This window comes from Giraffa tippelskirchi, chromosome 7 (assembly GCF_054371585.1).
Source record: "Giraffa tippelskirchi isolate mGirTip1 chromosome 7, T2T-mGirTip1v1.2.pri, whole genome shotgun sequence".
In the NCBI taxonomy this organism is placed as follows: Eukaryota; Metazoa; Chordata; class Mammalia; order Artiodactyla; family Giraffidae; genus Giraffa; species Giraffa tippelskirchi.
Genome location: NC_137281.1, coordinates 109,523,814 through 109,549,129, shown reverse-complemented (window position 1 = coordinate 109,549,129; position 25,316 = coordinate 109,523,814). Strand labels below are relative to the sequence as shown.

General features: G+C 42.7%; 1 protein-coding gene across 14 annotated transcripts in view; it reads left to right on the top strand.

Annotated features, from left to right (window-relative positions):
* Positions 1–25,316, top strand: part of TLN2 (talin 2) — a 493,069-nt gene that overhangs the window by 317,319 nt on the left and 150,434 nt on the right. For 8 of the 14 annotated variants that reach the window (XM_081507557.1, XM_081507550.1, XM_081507555.1 and 5 more), the window contains 7 exons: positions 9,564–9,719; positions 12,733–12,834; positions 13,593–13,669; positions 19,277–19,457; positions 20,365–20,478; positions 23,421–23,529; positions 24,278–24,486. In XM_081507557.1, the coding sequence (XP_081363683.1) occupies positions 9,564–9,719; positions 12,733–12,834; positions 13,593–13,669; positions 19,277–19,457; positions 20,365–20,478; positions 23,421–23,529; positions 24,278–24,486 (948 nt within the window). Of the gene's footprint in view, positions 1–9,563; positions 9,720–12,732; positions 12,835–13,592; positions 13,670–19,276; positions 19,458–20,364; positions 20,479–22,075; positions 22,521–23,420; positions 23,530–24,277; positions 24,499–25,316 lie in introns of those variants that run through there. The other 6 variants (XM_081507556.1, XM_081507549.1, XM_081507554.1 and 3 more) reach the window with 2 other exon arrangements.

Below are 25,316 nucleotides of genomic sequence, written 5' to 3'. Positions count from 1 at the left end.
TTTGCTGTGCTTATTTGTCTTCTGTATATCCCCTTCAGTGAAATGTCTGTTCACAGTTTTTTTGGCCATTTTTCTACTTAGATTTTTTTTTTCTTACTGATGAGTTTTAAGAGTTCTTTATATATTCTGGATCCAAGTCCTTCATTGAATGTGATTTGCAAATATTTTGTCATGGTCTGTAGCTTGTGTTTTTATCCTCTTGACAAGGTCTTTCACAGAATTTTGTTGTTTAGTCATTAAGTCATGTCCGACTCTTTGCAACTGCCTGGACTGCAGCACGCCAGGCTTGAATACACATTCTTAATTTAGATGACAAGTATTTTATCATTTTTTTCCTTTGTATGAATCTTGTTTCAAGTGTTACATCTAAGAGTTTCTGTCTAGTACTTCCCTTGGTGATCCAGTGGTTAAGAATTTGCCTCCCAATGCAGGGAACACAGATTCGATCCCTGGTCCAGGAACTAAGATCCAACATGCCGTGGGGCAGCTAAGCCCATGTGCCACATCTACTGAGCTGACACTCTAGAGCCACAAGCTGCACCTACTGAGGTCCGCATGCCCTAGAGCCTGTGCTGTACAAAAACAGAAGGCACTGCAATGAGAAGCCCACATGCTGCAACCAGAGAGTAGCCCCCACTGGCTGCAACTAGAGAAAGACCACACAAAGTAATGGAGACCCAGTGCAGCCAAACTGAGTAAATAAATAAAACTTTAAAAACAGAAAAACTCAAAAACAAATAATACATTAAAAAAAATTTAAAAAGAGCTCTAACTCTAGGCTCCAAAGATTTTCTCCCATGTTTACTTCTAAATACTTTACGGTTTTGCATTTATGTCTTGGGTCCATTTTGAGTTTTTGTATAAAGTGTGAAGATTTTAGATCAAGGTTCATTTTTGACCTGTGGATGTCCAGTTGCCCCAGTACTGTTTGTTGAAAGGTGTTTTCCCCATTGTATTGCTTCTGTATCCTTGTCAAATTAATTTGAATATATTGCTGTGGATCTATTTCTGGGTGCCCTAATCTGTTTTACTAATTTGTGTATCTGTCCTTCTGCTGATATCACACTGTCCTGATCACTTTAACTGTATAGTAAGCCTTAATATCAACCTGAATGATTCCTTTCACTTTTTTCTTCTTTTTTATAATTGTTTTAGCTACTTTAGATCCTTTTCCTTTCCATGAACACGTTAGAAAAACCTTGTCTGTATCCACAAAAAAAACTTAGCTGGGATTTTGATGGGCATTGCATCGAAATTATAGATCAAGTGGGGGAGAATTGATAACTTTACTATGTTGAGTTTTTCAGCCTATGAACATGGTATTAGATCCTTTTTGACTTCTTTCAACATTTTGTAATTATCAGTGTGCAGATACATGTACGTATTATAACAATATACAGAGTCATTTTAAATTTTTAGATTTATTTTTAAGTTCAGTGAATAGATCAAGTAAATTTATATGACATATGTCAAAAACATGAAATAACCCGTGTGTGTATATATAAATATGTGCAACCATTTAGAATATATGGTAAAAAGAGATCCACACAGAACGGCAGACATACACACAAAATTGTTTGGGTAAGGGGTAGAATGTGTTTTAATGGCATAAGTAACAGATTTCTCTAGGCCTTCAATTTGAACATACCATTAAATCTTGAAGGAAGTTCATTGGCATAATTTAAGAAGTAAGTTAAAAGTGAGTGATTCATTCATTACTTGAATAGGCTATTCAAAATCCTAAATTAAAAAACTCAATGAAATTATAATTTACAAAATGTAGATATTGATATTGAACACAATTATACCACACAGTCTTCAGATCAATCATATATATTGTGAGAGAATGAGTTTGATATGTTTATAGATCCTTCCATCATATTTCCTTCTATATTGGTGAACATTTTGTCCCCATTTGTAAATTCAACAAACATGGATCATGTAGTTCTATAGTATTAACTTTTGGAAAAAAGTAGACTAACCTAGTTCAGACCCATGTGGTTCAAGGGTCAGCTGTACTTCATGCTATATTTTCTATTGTTATAATAGAAAGTGCTTGGGTGTTGGAGTTGGGAATATTGATCTAGAATTCTTGATGTAATATTGTTTCTGTGAGAAATAGCAGAAACTCATGACTTGGAGAGACCTCTTTAACCTTCCTAAATCTGTTTCTTCATGTGAAAAATGGGGATTGTAATTCTTTTTCATTTTAGGTAGTGCATCGACAGGTTCAGATGAAGAATCTGACAGGTCTTTTTTTCCCATTTATTGTTGTTGTTGTTTTAATTGGAGAATAATTGCTTTACGCTGTTGTGTTAGTTTTTGCTGAATATTAACATGAATCAGCTATATGAGTACATATATTCCCTCCATCCCACCCCTCTAGGTCATCACAGAGCTCTAATGAAGATTAAGTGAGATAATGTATGTAAATAAATATAGTAGCTAGAAGGTAAGGATATTTAGTAAATTTTAGGTTATCCAACTCCTTAGCCTTCCTTACAGTTTCCTAATTCGTGGCCCCTGAGTCCTCCATCTTTTAATTGGCTTTTAGAATCAAGATACAGAGCAGGGGTTGGCAAACCTTTTTAATAAAGGCCCAGATAGTCAGTGTCTTAGATAATTGCTGACTGTGCCTCTCCTCTCTGTGCTTGTAGCCCAGAAGCAGTAGGCAATATGTAAATAAATGAGCTTGGTTATGTTCCTGTAAAGTTTTATTTATGGACTATGAAATATATTGTTTTCACTTTTCATGAAGTATTATTCCTCTTTTGATTGTCTTTCAACTCTGTAGAAATAGAAAATTTACTCTTAGTTCTCAGACCAAAAAAATCGGGGGGTGCGGGGCAGAAAACTGGCTTTAGCACCTGTCATAGTTTGCTGGCCCAATAGGAGGATGACTCTCATGAGCCTGTTATGCGACAGTGTTCTCAGTGGCTAAGAACATATACTCTGAAAGGAAAGACCTGGGTTTCAAATTCTGGCTTTACCACCTAGTTTGACCTTCCATAAGTTACTTTACTTTCATTTCTAAACTTCAGTTTGCTAACCTAGGACGCTGACTTTTTATGAGGTTTAAAGGAAATAATATAGAAAAGGAGACGCTTGTACAAACGATTTCAATAGATGGGAGCTGTAAACATCTACAGCTCTTTCATTGAAATCTTTTGCAGTTTATCTTGATAAGTTTTTCAAAACCCCATAAGGAACAGTAAGGCATTTCCCATGACTTGCAAAAGATCTTGTTTCTTTGCAAGAAATCCTTGTGTAAACCTTCCGACTTATAAATTTGCCTTTAACTTTCCTTGCAACCACAACCAGAGCCTTGAGATGAGAAACCTGGGGAGCTGACCTTCTTCTCTCTGAACTGTAAAAGCATCACAGAAGGCATTCAAAGCATCTCAGAATCATGAATTAAATAAAAATGAACTGCCAGTTGTTTTTAGGGAAAGAAACAGCTAATGAACAGTCTTTAACACCATTTTGCTTTTGAGCAGCCATCCCTCTCTGCCATGTGCCTAAAAGATTAAAAAAAAAAAAAAAAGCATACTGATGACACAGCGAAGCACACAAGACAGCACCTTGGCAGGAAGCCACTTTTGAACTCTGGTGAGCACAGCAGGATCACGGACTTAGGCCACGTTGAAGTCGGGCTTAGAGCCAAAGCATGCCCACAGCTTAACCCACTGGCATCTCTCCACCCCAGTCTGCACCTGATGTAAGGCACAGGTGATGTGAGAATCAGCCAGTATACACACCTGCAAGAAGAGCCCAAGGCTAAGCAGACTTGATCACAGACAGCTGCCAGGACTGAATCCACAGTAACGGCTAAGAGGTGCTTGAAAGAGGATCATGTGCATTCTCAGTCCCATCTGACTCTCTGCAACCCTCTGGACTGTAGCCTGCCAGGCTCCTCTGTCCATGGGATTCTCCAGGCAAGAATACTGGAGTGGGTTGCCATTTCCATCTCCAGGGAATCTTCCTGACCCAGGGATCAAACCTACAGCCCCTGCGTTGCAAGCCACTTCTTTCCCTCTGCACCACTTGGGAAGCCCCTGAATGAGGAAAGGCTGGGGTTATTAGTGGATCCTACCTCTCCTTGGTAGAATGCATACCTTCTCCTGCCTTTAAGTTATGCAAGCTTGACACCTCAAAACAAAACCAACCTGATGAGGATTGCCTCAAGAGAGAAGTTGCTAGGTAGCTGACAGAATCGCAACCACAGTCTGCATGTGTCTGTGCACAAAAGAGTTGGGTCTTCACTGGATCCTGCCTCACCTGCTGTCTTCTCCCAGAGATAATAGGATACTGGTGTCTGTAGTTGGAAGACTGGAGAGGAGAGGTGTGGGGTGGACTGAGATTCTAGATTTAGGGAGGAAGGGGGAACCTTATTGCCTCTGGACCTTCTCCTATTATGTAGATCTGCCACTAAGGGTCTACGGCAGGTCCTCTCGGGGGAGCCGCTCTATCACTAGCACAGAGCCAAGCCCCTTGCTGTTTTAACTTTCCCCAGCTGCTCTGCATTTTGTGCGTAGACTCAAAAATAATTGTGTCCCTTGATGGTGGTCTCTGTTGCTGAGTGACAGTATTTTCTGAGTTTCTTTTATACCCTCTTCCCCCTCCCCCAGTTATGCACTTGTAGTGGAATGCCCACCATAAGTTGTTTGCTTGTTCACTGTGGTTTCCTCTCCCAGACCAGAATGATCTCAACAGGAGTCCGGGCAATCCATCAGGATCCTGTGTTGCCTCACCCCAAAGCCCCTCACTGGGGAGGCGCAGATTTGAGAGCAGGAAGGCAACAGCTGCAAACCATATTTTATTTCTGATCTCCTTCCTAGGCCCAGCAGCTGGGCTGGTGCCAACCCTGTATGACTAAACCAATGGCTCCTGAAGCCAAGTGATGCTGACTGGCATGGTCCACCCTGCACTGATTTCACCCCTGGTGGAACTAGCCTCTCTACAAAGGATCTGACTCTTTCCTGAGTTTTCCCTAAGGACTCAGAGGTTCTTACAGTGCTATATTCTCCTTCTCAGACACCCACTCAGATTCCTAATGCCTTTATCTCCTACTCTTGGGAGGAAGCTGGAGGTGTGCCTTGACCTTCACTGTCTGATGGTTTGTGAACCACCCATGGAGACTGGGAGGGGTATCTTTGCATTTTCTCTAATTGTTTCCATCAGAAGTAGTAAACTGGTAGACAGTCTCTTAAAGTCAGAGATGTTTTTGAACTCAGATGTTTTGAACTCAGACCTGTGTTCTAATCCTCGCTTTATCACTTATTATCATTCCTGGTCCCTTCATTTCAAGGTGGGGAAGTTGATGGTGCTGATGATGGCAACATTTGAGGAAGGCTCTGAAAATTAATGATAATATTTATTAAGCATCTATCACACTACTGGTTTAAGTACCTGTCCTCTTGCACACACATCCATGTATACTTGCACACTTTGTGCTAATTGTATGCATATTGCTTTTGTAGTGGTGGTGTGGGAATTGCTAGATATTTGCAAATATTTTTGAAAAGTTTGTTTTTTCCTGACCACTAGAAATGTGTATTGAGTTAAATTTTTGAAGTAAGGAAAAGCACAGGAGAATAATACAAATCATGTGAGATGCTGATTGCTACCATTTTATCATGTAGTGAATTTTCTAAAAAAAAAAAAAGTTTAAAATTTTATTTCATAGGATCATGCTGTACAAACTTTTTAATGTGAATTAATTTATTATCATGAATCTGGTTGTTTTTCTGTACCATGATTTGTAATAGTTGTAGAGTAAGGATTCCCAGGTGGCTCAGTGGTAAAGAATACACCTGCCAAGGCAGGAGACACAGGTTCGATGCCTAGGTCAGGAAGATCCCCTGGCGGAGGAAATGGTAACCCATTCCAGTATTTTTTGTCAGGAAAATTTCATGGAGGGAGGATCCTGGAGCACTACCATCCATGGGGTTACAAAGAGTCAAACACAACCCAGCATGATTACACACCAGTGTAGAGTAGTCTTTTATCTGGATTATCATAATTATCAAATCTCTTATAGCTGACATTTTTGGTTATTTGTATTTTTTTGCTCTGATAAACTCTAGTTGAGCCTTCTTGCTTTGTTATCTTTATACACATTTGTAACTTCTTTTTTAATAAGTTTCTAAAAGCAAGTTGGACACAAAGTAGGAACGTTTTTAAAGCTTTGAATCGTTATTAACAAATTTTCTTCCGTAAAGGTTTTGCTATTTTAAATGACCATCAATAGTGATCCTCTTTCATACTTTCTTTAATTGAGCATTAATTTTGTAAAAAAATAAACTATTATATATACAAGAAAATTTATCTAATTTCTTCTTATGGCTTATTAACTAGTTACTTTATGATTTTATCATTTTCTGATCATGTTCTTTGCCACTTATGTTTGATTTATGATAACCTCTGACATATAAAGCATGTGAAATTTTTTATCATCCTATTAGTTGTAAATATTTATTCACCAGTCATTTGTCTTTTAATTTTTTATGGTGAGGTCTCTTTCTTTCATTTCTCTCTCTTTCCAAAAAAAATATATCAAAGTCCATATATTTTATAGTTAAAGCTTTTAATCTTTTCCTTTATGTTTTATTTATTTTGGCATTTGTTCTAGGCATTTCCATATTCCACCCCATCCCCCAGCCGGAATCACAAAAATATCCAACTGTATATTCTTTCTAAATTATTAACCTATCTTGAATTTCCTGTATCATGAGTATGAAGTCAGTTCAGTTCAGTTGCTCAGTCGTGTCCAACTCTTTGAGACTGCGCATGGACTACAGCATGCCAGGCTTCCCTGTCCTTCATCAACTCCCAGAGCGTACTCAAACTCATGTGCATCGCATCAGTGATGCCATCCAACCATCTCATCCTCTGTCGTCCCCTTCTCCTCCCGCATTCAATCCTTTCCCAGCATCAGAGTCCTTTCCAGTGAGTCGGTTCTTCGCATCAGGTGGCCAAAGTACTGGAGTTTCAGCTTCAGCATCAGTTCTTCCAATGAATATTCAGGACTGATTTCCTTTAGGATGGACTGTTTGGATCTCCTTGCTGTCCAAAGGACTCTCAAGAAGCTTCTCCAACACCACAGTTCAAAAGCATCAATTCTTCGGTGCTCAGCTTTCTTTATAGTCCAACTCTCACATCCATACATGACCACTGGAAAAACCATAGCTTTGACTAGACGGACCTTTGTCGGCAAAGTAATGTCTCTGCTTTTTAATATGCTGTCTAGGTTGGTCATAGCTTTTCTTCCAAGGAGCAAGCATCTTTTAATTTCATGGCTGCAGTCACCATCTGCAGTGATTTTGGAGTCCAAAAAAATAAAGTCAGCCACTGTTTCCACAGTTTCCCCATCTATCTGCCATGAAATGATGGGACCAGATGCCATGATCTTAGTTTTCTGAATGTTGAGTTTTAAGCCAACTTTTTCGCTCTCCTCTTTCACTTTCATCAAGAGGCTTTTTAGTTCTTCTGAACTTTCTGCCATAATGTTGTCATCTGCATATCTGAGGTTATTGATATTTCTCCTGGCAGTCTTGATTCCAGCTTGTGCTTATTCCAGCCCAGTATTTCACATGATGTACTCTGCATATAAGTTAAATAAGCAGGGTGACAATATACAGCCTTGACGTACTCCTTTCCCAATTTGGAACCAGTCTGTTGTTCCATGTCTGGATCTAACTGTTGCTTCTTGACCTGCATACAGATTTCTCAGGAGGCAGGTCATGTGGTCTTGTATTCCCATCTCATTCAGAATTTTCCAGTTTATTGTGATCCACACAGTCAAAGGCTTTGGCATAGTCAATAAAGCAGAAATAGATGTTTTTCTGGAACTCTCTTGCTTTTTTGATGATCCAGCAGATGGTGGCAATTTGATCTCTGTTTCCTCTGCCTTTTCTAAATCCAGCTTGAACATCTGGAAGTTCATGGTACTGTTGAAGCCTGGCTTGGAGAGTTTTGAGCATTACTTTGCTAGCGTGTGAGATGAGTGCAATTGTGCGGTAGTTTGAGCATTCTTTGGCATTGCCTTTCTTTGAGATTGGAATGAAAACTGACCTTTTCCAGTCCTGTGGCCACTGCTGAGTTTTCCAAATTTGCTGGCATATTCAGTGCAGCACTTTCACAGCATCATATTTTAGGATTTGAAATAGCTCCACTGGAATTCCATCACCTCCACTAGCTTTGTTTGTAGTGATGCTTTCTAAGGCCCACTTGACTTCACATTCCAGGATGTCTGGCTCTAGGTGAGTGATCATACCATCATGGTTATCTAGGTCATGAAGATCTTTTTTGTATAGTTCTTCTGTGTATTCTTGCCACCTCTTCTTAATATCTTCTGCTTCTGTTAGGTCCATACCATTTCTGTCCTTTATTGTGCTCATCTTTGTATGAAATGAGGTAGGAATTATTATTTTAATAGACATGATAACTATTTCTTTAAAAACTTATTAAAACCAATCAAAATATTTTGAGTCCATAGATACACATTAAAAATAACAAAACCCAAGACTCCAGATGGAAATATATCTTAGGGAATATTAAAAAAAAAAAAAGAAAGAAAGAGCTGTGCTTAGTAATGAGAAGATACTGCTCTGGTAATCTGAGTTAATTCTAAATAGCTGAAGTGCTATGTTTAAATTCTATATTAACCTTTTTGTGTTACTCACTGAGGTGGCTACTGGGAGTTCACTTTAACTTCTTTTTCTCTGGATATGTTTTTTCTGTCACAGTCTCTGTTTTTGGAGCAGCCTGACCTTCTGGACAGTATCTCTCTGCAGAGAGAACTTGTGGATCTTTCCAATTTCTGTGGATCCTTCCAGTCTTCTGATGGCTGGGTTTTGGCTTCCATTCCTTTAATTTACGAATCATTTCAGTCAGTTCAGTCGCTCAGTCGTGTTGGACTCTTTGCGACCCCATGAATCGCAGCACACCAGGCCTCCCTGTCCATCACTGACTCCTGGAGTTTACCCAAACTCATGTCCATCAAGTCCATGATGCCATTCAGCCATTTCATCCTCTGTTGTCCCCTTCTCCTCCTGCCCCCAGTCCTTCCCAGCATTAGGGTCTTTTCCAATGAGTCAACTCTTCGCATGAGGTGGCCAAAGTATTGGAGTTTCAGCTTCAACATCAGTCCTTCCAATGAACACCCAGGACTGATCTCCTTTAGGATGGACTGGTTGGATCTCCTTGCAGTCCAAGGGATTCTCAAGAGTCTTCTCCAACACCACAGTTCAAAAGCATCAATTCTTCGGTGCTCAGCTTTCTTTATAGTCCACCTCTCATATCCATACATAACTACTGAAAAAACCATAGCCTTGACTAGACAGACCTTTGTTGACAAAGTAATGTCTCTGCATTTTAATATGCTAACTAGGTTGGTCATTTATCTAGTCTTAAAAAAACTCTGATTTTCCAATAGCCCTGCCTATTTTGAAACACAGTGATATAGGTTGACCTCAGGTAAAAAATCCCAAAATCACTGATGACTTGGAAAAATCAGATGTAGTCAGAGGAAGAGCACTGATTCTTTGTATCTCCTGTTTCAGGAAAAGATGAAAGGCAAGAACAAGCTGGTGCCTCGCCTGCTGGGGATCACCAAAGACTCAGTGATGCGCGTCGATGAAAAGACCAAGGAAGTGTTGCAGGAATGGCCACTGACCACGGTCAAGCGCTGGGCAGCCTCACCCAAGAGCTTCACACTGGTAGGGACTGGCTGAAGGCAGTGAATGGGCCAGCATATTCTGGGTGATACCATGGGGCAGGGGAAACAATACAAGCCCTTTGGGCTTCCCTGGCCTTGGAGAGGGACCGATGGTGGGGGTCCCTAGGGCAGGGAGTGGGGGTAGTCACTGGTCTAGAAGTGAGGGAGATGTCTGAGAGCTGGGTCTCCTTGGCCACCTCTTTCTCTCTGGTCCTCTAAGGCTGTCCGAGTTCCTTAATTAGAGCCAGTCAAGGATGATTCTCAGTCTTCTGTGGTTCTGATGCCATCCCTAGTATATCCTAAAAGGCAATTTGATGATGCTGTGAGGCCGTACAGATGCTTCTCATCTCTAGTTGTTTTAGAAGTTTCTAAATAAGCTCTTAAGAATTGTGACATCTTGCCAAGCTGTGTTTTCCCAGCCTGCCTATGAAGAGAACGTGCTGTACAGTGGAAATAGCACAGACTGTGGGGTAGTGTTCGGAATCAGCTTTCCTTCCCAGTTCTCTGCCTTTGCTCAAGTTACTTCTCCCCTCTGAGCTTTAATGTCCTTGGTTGTGAAATGGGAGTAGTAATACCGTTTTCTCAGTTACCAGGATCAAATGAGATGATGATAACAAAATGCTCAAAGTGAGATACACTGAATGTAGGGAGGATGTGTGTTTGTTCCAGACCTTTAAACCTCTGAATTCTTCCTCCCAACCTCAGTATCTGCTTTTAGCAGAGTATACCGTGTGGCCCTCACTATAGCCAGCCACACTGATATATGAAAATCAGTAGTGCAATTATTTTGTAGTGTGTATTGAGCCATAAGAGAATCAGAAAGTGTTGAAATTTGTCAGTTTCTTCAGAACTCCTAAATTATACTATTCTCCAGCTCTCACTTGAAATATCTCCATCTAGGCAAGATCTTACAGCAGGGCATCAGAAAAAAAGGTGTCAAGAAGGGGCCTTGGTGGGAATATTAGTTATCTAATTTGAGCATTGATTAACAGACTCTTGCCAGTTGGGAGGAATCTTCAGAAAACATACCTTCCTTCCATTTAGGTCTGCTTACCTGCCATGCTTTTTGAGTGTAATTGTTTAAGTATTTCTTCTGTATTTTATACATTGACCACTACATGAGATGGTATTACTTTTGCTTCAAGCGTATAATAAGACTGAAGAAAACCCATGAGGTGAAGGATATAATGTACTTCTGTTTTGATCCATCTCATTGTTCTTTCTCTTTCTAAAGTTCCCAGTTTTCTTTTGTTTCCATTTTCTTTGTGTTCAGAGAGTTTTTCTTAAGCCATTCTTTAAAGGTAAATCTGCTAGCAACAAATTCTTTAGTTTTCCTTTAGCTGAGAATGTTCTTATTTTCCCTTCATTCATGAAGATTAATTTTGCCAGATACAGAATTTGAGATCCTCAGTTCTTTTCTTTTAGCACTTGAAAAATATCATCCCGCTTCTCTCTGGCCTCTGCCGTTTCAGCATGGAAATTTTCTGTCATCGTGTTGGTGTTCGTTTATAGGTAACATGCTGCTTTTCTACGGATGTTTTGAAGATTTCCTTTCTCTAGTTTTTACAAGTTCTTGGTGTGGATTTCTTAGGCTTATTCTGTTTCAGGGTTTGCTTAGCTTCTTGAATTTGTAGGCTTATGTCATTCACTAATTTTTAGAAGTTTTCAGTCATTGTTTCTTTTAATATGTGTATATGTATGTATACATTTTGGTCCAACACTCTGCTCTCCTCCTGTGTTTGATGATATGAATATTAGGTCTTTTTTAAATTGTCCTGCAGATCCCTGAAGCTCTGTTTTGTTTTGCCTGTTTTCTGTCATTTCACTTGACTAAATTTTATCAGTCTATTTTCAAGCTGACTGGTTCTTTTCTTTGTCATTTCCACGGTACTATTATATCTATCCCATGAGTTTTTTACTTAGGTTATGGCATTTTTTTATTCTCAAAGTTCAGTCTGGTTCTTTTTTATGACTTAAATTTCTTTGTTAACCCTCTTGTTTTCATTTGTTTCTGGAGATTTTGTAATTGGTGAAGCATTTTTTATGATTCAAAATTTAAAAATTCTTACCAGATAATTCCAACATCTGATTCATTTCAGTATTGGCATCAGTTGATTATCTTTCTTTTTTTCTTACGTTGTATTCATCCTGGTTCTTGACATGACTAGTGATTTTTAATTATGTCCTAAGTGCTTTGCATTTTGTATTAGGAGACTCTTGATCTTCTTTAAATCTCTGTTTTTGTAGACAGTCACCTTGTTTAGGTTTAGTGTATAGTACAGTGTTCGGGCATACTTTTGTGGACTTGAGTTGCAATGGAAATTTATTTTCTGAGCCCTGGCAATGTTCTCTACTGCCTCATTCTTCTGACATTGCTGGGGTTCCTGCTCAAACCCTACTAGTGCTGTCTATGAGGGAAGAAAGTACTTCCTATGGCCACCTACTATTAATAGGTGACCTTTCTTAGGAAAACAGAAGGTGAGTGGAGGGGAGGGAGACACAGGGTTTCACTGTGGCCACTGCTGCAGAGCGATTAGACAACCTGCCTGCCTGGGTTGTGGAGAAGGGCATAGGATGGCCGGGCTTTCACTGCTTTTCAGCTGCCCATGAGCAACTCAATTGTGAAGCTGCTTGAGGCTCCCAATTAGGTCTTTGTTGGGCTTCCCATCTCCTGGTCCCTTGGCCAGAGAGAACAGACTTTCATAAACTTCATGTTGGAGGTTCCAAGTTTCAGGCCTCTCCAGCACCTAGCCTTGGAAATGTGGGATATAAAATAAAACTCAAGAACTCATCAGATTGTGGTCCCTTGAGTACTGAGGTCACCAGTCAATACACCTTTCCAGTTTTCAGAGCCCTTCCATTGTTTCTTGAAAACATTTTAGGGTGTTGTATTTAGGGGAGATGAGCAAGAACAAGTCAATCTATGCCAGAACTTGTTCCAAGATTAGACCCCCTCAACTTTGAAACTGGTGATGTGACTGTATTTCTTCTAATGTGGGTTTCCCCCCCCCTAGGATTTTGGGGAGTATCAGGAAAGCTACTACTCCGTACAGACCACTGAAGGAGAGCAAATATCCCAGCTGATTGCAGGCTACATTGACATCATCCTCAAAAAGGTATTTCACACTGTGTAGATTAAATAGCACTTCTTTATTAAAAAGTCTCAGTTTAGATGATTTAGCTACCTGGAAAATAAAAAACTCATGTAAAGTACTTGATGCAGTAATGTAATCTTTAACATTAAGATTGCTTGAGTGTGCAGTCTTTGACTGCGTATCCATTTCTAATTTTGCTGCAGCTCACATTTGTGTCATTGACTGCCAGGTAGTGAGCAATAGTGTATCATTTAGCTAATGAGTGAGCCTAGCTCACCCCTCAGCATCTTCCTCTCTAGGTACCTGTTACATTTTCTTCTGTAGAAACTGGGTCAAGGGCCTAAAGATTTTCTTTCATTTTTTTTCTTTCTCTCTCATCCAGTTTTAATGAGGGGGAGGGTGTTATATGCCACAGTGGTACACAGAATAACCTTCCCTAAGGTTTCAAGATACCACCCACTAAAATAGCCAAGTTCTAGTAGAGTATTACTGTCTTAATTTTAACTGTATGAAATTGTCTGTGCAATAATATATACAGAAGGCATTATATATATATATATATATATATATATATATATACACACACACACATATTAAATAATACATTTCTTTTTCATTATAACTTGATTTTATTCACCTATCACTTATTAAATATCCCATACAAGGAATTTGGGGTAAACCCTAACGTACCTGCTTATGTGGCTCATTTTAAAAGACCTCCTTAAAAGGATCTTGTGTCAACACCTGCTAACTTTCATGTTTGTCTTGTTTTACCTCAGAAACAAAGTAAAGATAGATTTGGACTGGAGGGCGATGAGGAGTCAACTATGTTAGAAGAGTCTGTTTCCCCTAAAAAGTAAGTGTATTTAAGATCAGGGAGAGCTGCCTTCTCCCAGCATGGGCAGGTTTCCTCAGGCCAACGCTGGGCCGGTTGCCCTGAAGTCCTTCATGTGGAGGAGGTGATAATGGATGAGACAGATGAGTCTTGCTTCTCAAAGTGTGGTCCCCAGATCATTGTCATCACCGTTGAGGGTGTCCTGTTGGGGTGAGGACGGCTGGAGATTTCAGGGAGACACGGAAGACCATGTGGTACTTAATTCCATTTTTAGACATGGTAAGCCTTCATGTCCCATTTTGAATTTCTGATTTAAATCTCATAAACTGCATCATTATCATCAAAGCCTGGAGAGTGAGTTCAATTCCGTATCTTTTGGGCTAGGGACCTACCCAGTAGGGGAATTTTTGTTTATGAGATGCTCGTTACTGCCATGCTTGATACACATGTCATGAGGTAGCAAAGAGAAGTGGTAAAAACATGGACTCTGGAGCCAGAGTTACTGGGTTTCAATCTGGGGTCTCTTTTTCAATGTGTGGCCTTGGGGGCATTAGGAGTTTTCTCTGTCTCCTTCAACTCATCTATAAAATGAGAATAATGATTGATAGTACTACCTCATAAGTTGATTCCGATGCTTGAGTTCTTAATAATGCTTATAAAACTAATAAAGTACATTAAGCAATCTCTGGGACATAATACATGTTTGCTATTTTTATCATTATTTTAAATTTAGAATAGTGTCAATTTAGCCCCATTTTGTGAGTGAGGAAACTGAGATTTATTAAAATTTAGGAATAGGCAAGACTTGTTGAGAAACCTGTTCACCCACTCCCTTGATGTTCGTAGAGCATTGTAGTGACAGTTTTTCTTGTCTATACTGTGTGTGTCCATCTTGCTATCTAACTTGATCCCAGCAACATCCCCCATGAAAGAGGTAGGCTAGGTCTTGTCATTCTCAGACCGTGGATGAGGAATCTGAAGCTCCTGGAGGTTGGTTGAGTTGCACACCTGGGGCCGAGCCAGGACTTGGATTCAGGTCTGTGACATCTCCTCTAGGGCGCTGTCCTAGGGCAGCATCTTGAACATGCCCCGTTGTAGTCACTGTTTCTCTACCTTGGCTGCTGTGTACCGCTTTCTCACAGTTTGCATCATAATCCCCTTGGAATTGCTTCTCTATTTGTCCCCTATTAGTATACAACTTGGAGCCAAATTTGATGTACTGCATTTCAAGTACTATATGGTACCCTCTGGCAAAAGACTTGAATTTCTTGGAGTTACTAATGCCCATCAGATGAATGTTAGTAAGCTAGTGCTTCCTAATAGGGTGAGCTCTTCACTGCATAGGGTTCCACTGCACTTGAACTTCTCCTAGGAGAAGCTCAGTAAGTGTCTGTGCCCTGAGTGCTGGGACCCTCCCCTGCCTGGAGCCGCTGCAGCCCCTCCCCCCTGCAGAGGGCATCACAGTCCAGGGAAATCCTCATCACGAGATCTTTCACTTCTCCCTATATTAGATATTGGCTGAGATCTTGGAATGCAGCTGAGCTCTGAGAGGAGCCTTAGATGCAGCTTCTCTAGTGCCAGTTCCTCTGCAGATGTTAATGTCACTCCATTGATACCTGTCACTCCATTGATACCTGTCACTCCATTGATACCTGTCACTCCATTGATCCACTGAAGTGGCAAACCACTTCAGTATTCTTGCCTTGAGAACCCCATGAACAGTATGAAAAGGCAAAAGGATAGGACACTGAAAGATGAACTCCCCAGGTCAGTAGGTGCCCAATATGCTAATGGAGATCAGTGGAGAAATAACGCCAGAAAGAATGATGGGATGGAGCCAAAGCAAAAACGATACCCAACTGTGGATGTGATTGGTGATAGACGCAAAGTCCGATGCTGTAAAGAGCAATATTGCATAGGAACCTGGAATGTTAGGTCCATGAATCAAGGCAAACTGGAAGTGGTCAAACAGGAGATGGCAAGAGTGAACGTTGACATTCTAGGAATCAGCGAACTAAGATGGACTGGAATGGGTGAATTTAACTCAGATGACCATTATATCTACTACTGTGGGCAAGAATCCCTTAGAAGAAATGGAGTAGCCATCATGGTCAACAAAAGAGTCCGAAATGCAGTACTTGGATGCAATCTCAAAAACGACAGAATGATCTCTGTTCGCTTCCAAGGCAAACCGTTCAATATCACGGTAATCCAAATCTATGCCCCGACCAGTAACGCCGAAGAAGCTGAAGTTGAACGATTCTATGAAGACCTACAAGACCTTCTAGAACTAACACCCAAAAAAGATGTCCTTTTCATTATAGGGGACTGGAATGCAAAAGTAGGAAGTCAAGAAACACCTGGCGTAATAGGCAGGTTTGGCCTTGGAGTACAGAATGAAGCAGGGCAAAGGCTAATAGAGTTTTGCCACGAGAACGCACTGGTCATAGCAAACACCCTATTCCAACAACACAAGAGAAGACTCTACCCGTGGACATCACCAGATGGTCAACACCGAAATCAGATTGATTATATTCTTTGCAGCCAAAGATGGAGAAGCTCTATACAGTCAGCAAAAACAAGACCGGGAGCAGACTGTGGCTCAGATCATGAACTGCTTATTGCCAAATTCAGACTTAAATTGAAGAAAGTAGGGAAAACCACTAGACCATTCAGGTTTGACCTAGATCAAATCCCTTATGAGTATACAGTGGAAGTGACAAATAGATTTAAGGGACTAGACCTGATAGACAGAATGCCTGATGAACTATGGACAGAGGTTCGTGACATTGTACAGGAGACAGGGATCAAGAAAATCCCCATGGAAAGGAAATGCAAAAAAGCAAAATGGCTGTCTGAGGAGGCCTTACAGATAGCTGGGAAGAGAAGAGAAGCGAAAAGCAAAGGAGAAAAGGAAAGATATTCTCATCTGAATGCAGAGTTCCAAAGAATAGCAAGGAGAGATAAGAAAGCCTTCCTCAGCGATCAGTGCAAACAAATAGAGGAAAACAACAGATTGGGAAAGACTAGAGACCTCTTCAAGAAAATTAGAGATACCAAGGGAACATTTCACGCAAAGATAGGCTCGATAAAGGACAGAAATGGTATGGACCTAACAGAAGCAGAAGATATTAAGAAGAGGTGGCAAGAATACACAGAAGAACTGTACAAAAAAGATCTTCATGACACAGATAATCATGATGGTGTGATCACTCACCTAGAGCCAGACATCTTGGAATGTGAAGTCAAGTGGGCCTTAGAAAGCATCACTACGAACAAAGCTAGTGGAGGTGATGGAATTCCAGTTGAGCTATTTCAAATCCTCAAAGGTGATGCTGTGAAAGTGCTGCACTCGATATGCCAGCAAATTTGGAAAACTCAGCAGTGGCCACAGGACTGGAAGAGGTCAGTCTTTGTTCCAATCCCAAAGAAAGGCAATGCCAAAGAATGCTCAAACTACCGCACAATTGCACTCATCTCACATGCTAGTAAAGTAATGCTCAAAATTCTCCAAGCCAGGCTTCAGCAATACGTGAACCGTGAACTTCCAGATGTTCAAGCTGGTTTTAGAAAAGGCAGAGGAACCAGAGATCAAATTGCCAACATCCGCTGGATCATCGAAAAGGCAAGAGAGTTCCAGAAAAACATCTATTTCTGCTTTATTGACTATGCCAAAGCCTTTGACTGTGTGGATCACAATAAACTGTGGAAAATTCTGAAAGAGATGGGAATACCAGACCATCTGACCTGTCTCTTGAGAAACCTGTATGCAGGTCAGGAAGCAACAGTCAGAACTGGACATGGAACAACAGACTGGTTCCAAATAGGAAAAGGAGTACGTCAAGGCTGTATATTGTCACCCTGCTTATTTAACTTATATGCAGAGTACATCATGAGAAATGCTGGGCTGGAAGAAACACAAGCTGGAGTCAAGATTGCCGGGAGAAATATCAATAACCTCAGATATGCGGATGACACCACCCTTATGGCAGAAAGTGAAGAAGAACTAAAGAGCCTCTTGATGAAGGTGAAGGAGGAGAGTGAAAAAGTTGGCTTAAAGCTCAACGTTCAGAAAACTAAGATCATGGCATCTGGTCCCATCACTCCATGGGAAATAGATGGGGAAACAGTGGAAACAGTGTCAGACTTTACTTTTTTGGGCTCCAGAATCACTGCTGATGGTGACTGCAGCCATGAAATTAAAAGACGCTTACTCCTTGGAAGGAAGGTTATGGCCAACCTAGATAGCATGTTTAAAAGCAGAGACATTACTTTGCCAACAAAAGTCCGTCTAGTCAAGACTATGTTTTTTCCAGTGGTCATGTATGGATGTGAGAGTTGGACGGTGAAGAAAGCTGAGCGCCGCAGAATTGATGCTTTTGAACTGTGGTGTTGGAGAAGACTCTTGAGAGTCCCTTGGACTGCAAGGACATCCAATCAATCCATCCTAAAAGAGATCAATCCTGGGTGTTCATTGGAAGGTCTCATGTTGAAGCTGAAGCTCCAATACTTTGGCCACCTCATGCGAAGGGTTGACTCATTGGAAAAGACTCTAATGCTGGGTAGGATTGGGGGCGGGAGGAGAAGGGGACGACAGAGGATGAGATGGTTGGATGGCATCACCGACTCGATGAACATGGGTTTGGGTAGACTCCGGGAGTTGGTGATGGACAGAGAGGCCTGGCGTGCTGCAATTCATGGGGTCGCAGAGAGTCGGACACGACTGAGCGACTGAACTGAACTGATTGATACCTGTCAATTGGTAACCTAGCTTGACTCACAACCTTTGCCCTGTGCAACAGGAAGTGAACTGTGATGGTTCCAGAATCCTGGGACAGAGGCTTCTGTGCCTTATTACAGCTACTCACCAACCCTGCCCCACCCCCTCCCCTCCCCCCAACACAGACTCTCCCAGATTCCCTGTGGCTTTGTCCTCTGGATTATCAGATTCTTACCTTTATGTGTTCAAAGTCCTTTGCACTCACCTCTCATTCCAAGAAAATATCGAGAGGTAAAAACTTGAAAATTTTTTTTACTAGATGCCCTGGGAGTCTTCCCAGACTTAAGTTGAAATCATCTGGAAGAGGTAGCAAGGTCAGCCAGTCATCAAGGCTCCACATGTGTTGAAACATCCTCTATGGTCAGTGGCTTTCCACCTGGGGAAGGAGAGCTAAACTGAGGGAGATGTGAAGTTCATTTCCACATTTCTTCCTTCAAACTAAGGATTACTGATCTCTGTCCCCAGGGCTTAGAATAGAAGCTGGCATGCAGTAGATTTGTGTTGAATGAATGCTATTTCAGGTAGAATTTACCAAATACTACATCACTGTATTCAGAACATTCACTTAGGCCTAGAACATCATTGTTTTCTGTGTCTTTCTGAACAGCTAATAGCATAATGCCAGTAATTAATTACAGTACTGATTATATAAAAAGATTCATTCATCTCAGGGTTTTGCTGAGCATTTTAGTGCTGTTACCTCATTCATGATTCTGTCTGTATTTGCCTCTTTTAAATTGGTTGTCATAGCATGAAGCACGAACACTGCTGACATCTGTGGTATCAGGTGACATGACACTCCACATGAGTGGCCACCTCACAGTGACCAAAGTGTCTGTCCCCCGCAGGTCCACCATCTTGCAGCAGCAGTTCAATCGCACCGGGAAGGTGGAGCATGGTTCGGTGGCGCTGCCCGCTGTAATGCGCTCCGGCTCCAGCGGGCCTGAGACCTTCAATGTTGGCAGTATGCCCTCCCCACAGCAGCAGGTCATGGTTGGGCAGATGCACCGCGGCCACATGCCCCCACTGGTGAGGCTCCCGGGGGCCTTGCCCTGCCTGTCACTAGTCTGCCCCTGGTGTCCAGGGAGCAATACCAGCCTGGTGATGGGTTCTGTGTGTTATCCCCACTCTTGCTACTTCCTGTCTGCACCCTGGATCTTCAGCTGTGCGGTCCCAAATGCCCAATTCCCAGTGTGTTTTCTTTTAAATGGGTGGCTCTGGCAGTGCTCTGTCTAGGACTACATATGTTCTCAAGGGCTGGACAAGAGCCAGTGGCCTCTCCACGTGGTTTGTGAGTGAGGGCTAGGACCCTGCTCCCCCACTTACTCATTAGCCCAGTACCCCTCAGAGAGGCTCAGAAGTAGACCAAGTCTGTTCCGCTCCACACATCCCCTGAGCACATTATTGGTTTCTTGCACTGTGCTCATCTGCCTGACTGGGGCCTCTCTGGAATCTTTTGCTTTGGGACAAGAAGTTTTTGAAAGCAGAAGAGCCTGAAAGCCCAGAAGTGGTTTAACTGAAGAAGCATGTTGATTATATTGTAGGTTTGGGTGAAATCTGTATTTATTTACCAAGAATTCAGATGTAACACCCACATGATAGCTGTGCAGGGGAACTTCTGTTCTGAATACTCAAGGGTTGGGTCCCCTAAGCTCCCAGCAGGGAACTCTTTCTGAGCCTTTTTGTCAGCTAATTACGCTCTCTACACTCTACTGATTATAATCACTCTATTGCAAACACCTCTATTTAGTATTCTATTCATGTGTTACAATATCTATTTTCAGCCCCAGTTGAAATAGGAGGTGGTTCAGGCAGTTTGTTGAGAGGTACTCTGGACCGCTGTGTCTTGATCCCAGGTCCAATTTCCTTGCTTACATAGAGGCTCTGTTGCCAAGCCAGGAGCATGGTGTGACCCCTGTGTTACCTACCTTTGCAGACCTCAGCCCAGCAGGCCCTCATGGGGACCATCAACACGAGCATGCATGCTGTCCAGCAGGCCCAGGATGACCTCAGCGAGCTCGACTCCCTGCCACCTCTCGGCCAGGATATGGTGAGGGTCGTTCAGCACTTTTTTTTTTAAAGAACGTTTTCTTTTTAAAAATATTTATTTATTTGGCTGTGCCAGTCATAGTTGCAGCACAGTTGGATCTTTAGTTGTGGCCTGTGAGATCTGTTTCCCTGACCAGGGATTGAACCCAGGCTCCTAGCCTTGGGAGCATGGAGTCTTAGCCACTAGACCACCAGAGAAGTTCAGCATTTTTATTTGATGTCTCTGCCCTCACAGAAAATGGGATTCTGCACTCTGGCTGCTTTCAGTGAGGTGAATCTCTGTCTCCAGCTGGGTGAGGTGCCAATCCATGTTTTTTTTTTAAGAGATGGAGTCCCTGTCTTTAAGCTGCACCCAAGGAAGAGGTTACTAGTGGTAAAGAACCCACCTGCAATGCAGGAGACATAAAAGATACTGATTTGTGATCCCTGGGTTGGGAAGATCCCCACTCCAGTATTCTTGCCTGGAGAATCCCCTGGGCGGAGGAGCTTGGAGGGCTATAGTGCATAGGGTCACAAAGAGTTGGACACGACTGAAGCAACTTAGCACAGGAAGAAAGAATCATAAAATGCTACGTGCTATTGGCAGAACCCCTTCAGGCTAAGAACTTAGACTCAAGTGGGGCCTAAATTCCAGCCCCACGGCTCAGTGACTATGTCGTTCTGGGCAACTTACTCTCTCTAAGGTCCACTTTGTTATCCCTGAGAAGGGCTGTTGTGAAGGGTTTACAATACAATCATGTACAAAGTTCTTCCCTTGTGTGCGGGCTTCCCTTGTGGCTCAGCTAGTAAAGAATCTGCCTGCAATGTGGGAGACCTGGATTCGATCCCTGGGTTGGAAAGATTCCCTGGAGAAGGGAGCAGCTACTCACTCCAGTCTTCTGGCTTGGAGAATTCCATGGACTGTATAGTCCACGGGGTGACAAAGAGTCGGACACAACCGAGAGACTTTCACTTTCACTTCACAAAGTTCTTAGCCCCGCACCTAACACAGTGCAAGCCCAGTGAGTATTAGCTGGGTGTGTTGTTAATACCAGTGGTTCTCACACTCAGAGTCACCCAGAGGCTTGCTAAAATAGACTGCTGGGTCCCTCCCCCATTTTTTCTGACTCAGTTGGTCTGGGATGGGGCCGGAGAATTTGCATTTCCAGCAAGTTCTCAGGTGCTACTGCTTGTCTGGGAACCATGCTTTGTCAACTGCTGGGTTCCTACTACTGAACTTTTCAGTGAGGCTCGGCGATTAACTGCCTTCCCGTAGCTGCCATTGCATGAAATCATCTAGTCCCTTGCTGTTTAAATTGTGATCCCCAGGCCAGCAGCATTGGCAGCACCTAGGATATTGTGAGAGGTACAGAATCTTAGGCCTTACCCCACCCTTCTGAATCAGAATCTATGTTTTAGTTCCCAGCTATTTTATGTACACAGGTAAGTTTGCCAAGCACTGGCTACCATTGTCATTCTCTGTCCTACTTTGCACATTAGAATCACCTGAAGGCCTTAAAGGACAAAGCCTAGGGCCCAGGTCAGACCAAGCAGATCAGTGTTGCTGGAGGCGGGGCCTGGGTTTCCATGGTGTTTCCTCTCTCTTTGTGATTCTCATAAGCAGCCAGGGTTGGAAACCACGGCTGTAGTACTGCCTGGACACCACAGGGGCAGAACCAAGACACAATTTGTAGCCTCATCTCATCCAGCCAGGACAGCTGCCTCCAAGTTCTTTCTGCTCAGTGTATTTTTCATTTGTGTACTTGTAAACCTGAAGGGTGCAGCATCCCCAGGGCTGTTTCTCTCAAGTCTCTGAAGTTATTTAGTATTTTGCTTTCGGGAACTTGAGACTAAAAATACGTATGGCAGCCTCCCATATCCAGCACAGTTGGGAGAGGGAGTTTTTAAATATCTGGACTTAATAGTCTTGCTTCACCAATTTTCAAAGAATTAATGTACAAAATATTTTAGTGCTAGACCTACTCTGAACCAAGATTAATATTTTGGGAATATTTGGGGAAGGAGACCAGAACCGTCTATTACCATAGAATCACCATTGCCAGTGTAAGCGCTCATTTATTGGCTAAGACCAGAAATAGCCACAAGCATAATTTGCTATTTATAGAGTCACATGAGCATAAAGTATAGAAAGAACTAGAAAGGTTTCAAAAGACCACTGAGTTTCTACAGTAGAAGAAGTTTAGGCACAGGAACTGGGTGAAGTTTGCTCAATGTCATATCACATATTATGGATCCAGAGCAGGGGTCTTGAAGACCACCCCTCAAAATCCTACCAGGAAAGGTGCACATCAACATGATATTCATGTCATAAAAGACAGTTGCTATGCTGAGAGAACACTCTCAGCTAAAGCACCCTAATTCTCACTCCATTCTCTAAAAAAATGAAAATTAGCAACAGTTGTTGGTGCTAGTGGGTCTCCCTGGTGACTCAGTGGTAATAAATCTGCCTGCCAATGCAGTAGACACAGAAGATGCAGGTTCGATCCCTGAGTTGGAAAGATCCCGTTGAGTAGGAAGTGGCAACCCACTCCAGTCTTCTTGCCTGGGAGATCCCATGGACAGTGGAGCCTGGAGGGCTATAGCCCTTGGGGTCAGAAGGAGTCAGATACGACTGAGCATGCACGTTGGTGCCACTGTGCAGTATTATTATAAGATACTAATTATCTCCATTTTTAAAACTGAATTTACCTATGTAAAACCACAGAGAGTTTTTGTCTCCAAGATCTTAAAGAAAAGGTAACCCGAGTAAGAAGCATTGAGAACTTTCATTCCATGTGGCATGAATGTCACATTCATTGTTAAAGATGACATAAGGGCCTCATGGGTGCCAGCCCAGTGAGAGGAGTGTGGTCAGAATGCTGGTCTCATTTTACGGCACAGCTTCTCTGGTTTCCTGGGTAACCCTGCGCAGCAATTGTGTCATGCAGTTATCTGGTTTTGCAGGCGTCTAGGGTGTGGGTTCAGAATAAGGTGGACGAATCCAAACACGAAATCCACTCTCAAGTCGATGCCATCACAGCTGGAACCGCATCAGTTGTTAACCTCACAGCCGGTGAGTCCCTGAGGGATTTGTGGTGTATTGTGTGGTTTTGCTCAAAAAAAGAGAAGTTCTTATTCTTTGATTGAAGCAACAGATTTTTCCTATTCTGAGAGGAGAGTCTATTTTTAGGCCCTCACAATGCTTCAGGCATTTTCTCCCCCTGACCCAGGAGAAGTGCGGGGAACCTCTCTTGCCTTTGTGACTGTATCATGCACCCTCAGTGAAAAGCACTTACTCAGCTCATTGTCCGTCAAGCTGCTGGACATACTTCAAAGTTTATTGAGGCCAATTTCTGCCTTCTGAGAGCTTACAGTCTCAAAATGGTTTTGTATGACTAGCCATCAAGGGTACCTTCCTCCATCTTGTGTAGCCATGGTCTTCTCTGGATTGCACGGCTCTTAGCCTTGCATTGTCAAGTGAGAGCCAGGGACAATCTTGGCATCACCAAGCAGCGTTGCAGTGTTTCAGGGACAGACTTGACCTCTCCAAGCTGCTGACCTTGGAGAGGCCTTCCGAAAAGGACCGTGAGATGCTAGTTTTAAAGGTGCTCGTGCTCAGAATCTCAAAGTATGAGACCTTGGGGTGAAAAGACCTCGCAAAGAGCAGCCTTGGAGATGGGGAGACGAGACGTCTGACTTTTGCAGGATGGCGCAAGGGGGCGGGGTCTGCTGCCAGTGTCACCAACCTGTCTCGTGTTACCCCAGGCTCTCTGCAGCCTTCACTGCCCTTCTTTGATGGTGTCAGTCCTTCTCTGTCCCAGGTGATCCTGCAGACACCGACTACACTGCCGTGGGATGCGCCATCACAACCATTTCTTCCAACCTGACGGAGATGTCCAAGGGCGTGAAGCTGCTGGCTGCCCTCATGGACGACGAGGTGGGCAGCGGGGAGGACTTGCTCAGAGCCGCGAGGACCCTCGCCGGCGCCGTGTCAGATTTGCTGAAAGCTGTGCAGCCGACTTCTGGAGAGGTGAGCTTTGGGGTGAGCAGTCACTCACGGTTCTTTTTTTGAACTTTTTATTCTGTATTGGGGTATAGACAATTAACAATGTTGTGGTAGTTTCCACTAGACGGTGAGAAGACTCAGCCATCTATATACATGGATCCATTCTCCCCCAAAGTCACTCGAGCTCTGATGAGGCAGATGCAGCCTCTGGGACGCATGGAACTCTTGCTTCCCTAGCTGCTCCTTCCATCCCAGTGGCTCACATTACCACACTGCAGGGTTTGGGATTGCTGAACTGGGTGCAGAAGCTATGGTGCAACCTTTGATACTGGCTAAGCATTACTCTGCTGACAAAGGTCCACATAGTTAGGCTATGGTCTTCCTAGTGGTCACATGCGGTTGTGAGAGCTGGACTGTAAAGAAGGCAGAGCACCAAAGAATTGATGCCTTCCAACTGTGGTGCTGGAGAAGACTCCTGAAGTTCTCCTGGACAGCAAGAAGATCAAACCAGTCAATCTTAAGGGAGATCAACCCTGAATACTCATTGGAAGGACTGATGCTGAAGCAAAAGCTCCAGTATTTTGGTAGTCTGATGTGAACAACCAACTCATTGGAAAAGTCCCTGATGCTGGGAAAGATTGAGGGCAGAAGGATAAGAGGATGTCAAAGGATGAGATGGCTGGCTGGCATCACCAATGCAATGGACATGAACTTGGGCAAACTCTGGGAGATGGTGAGGGACAGGGAAGCCTGGCATGCTGCAGTCCAAGGGATCGCAAAGAGTTGGACATGACTGAGCAACTGAACAGCAACAACAGGCTCTTAGAAGGAAGCCTCCCTTACCCCACCCAAGG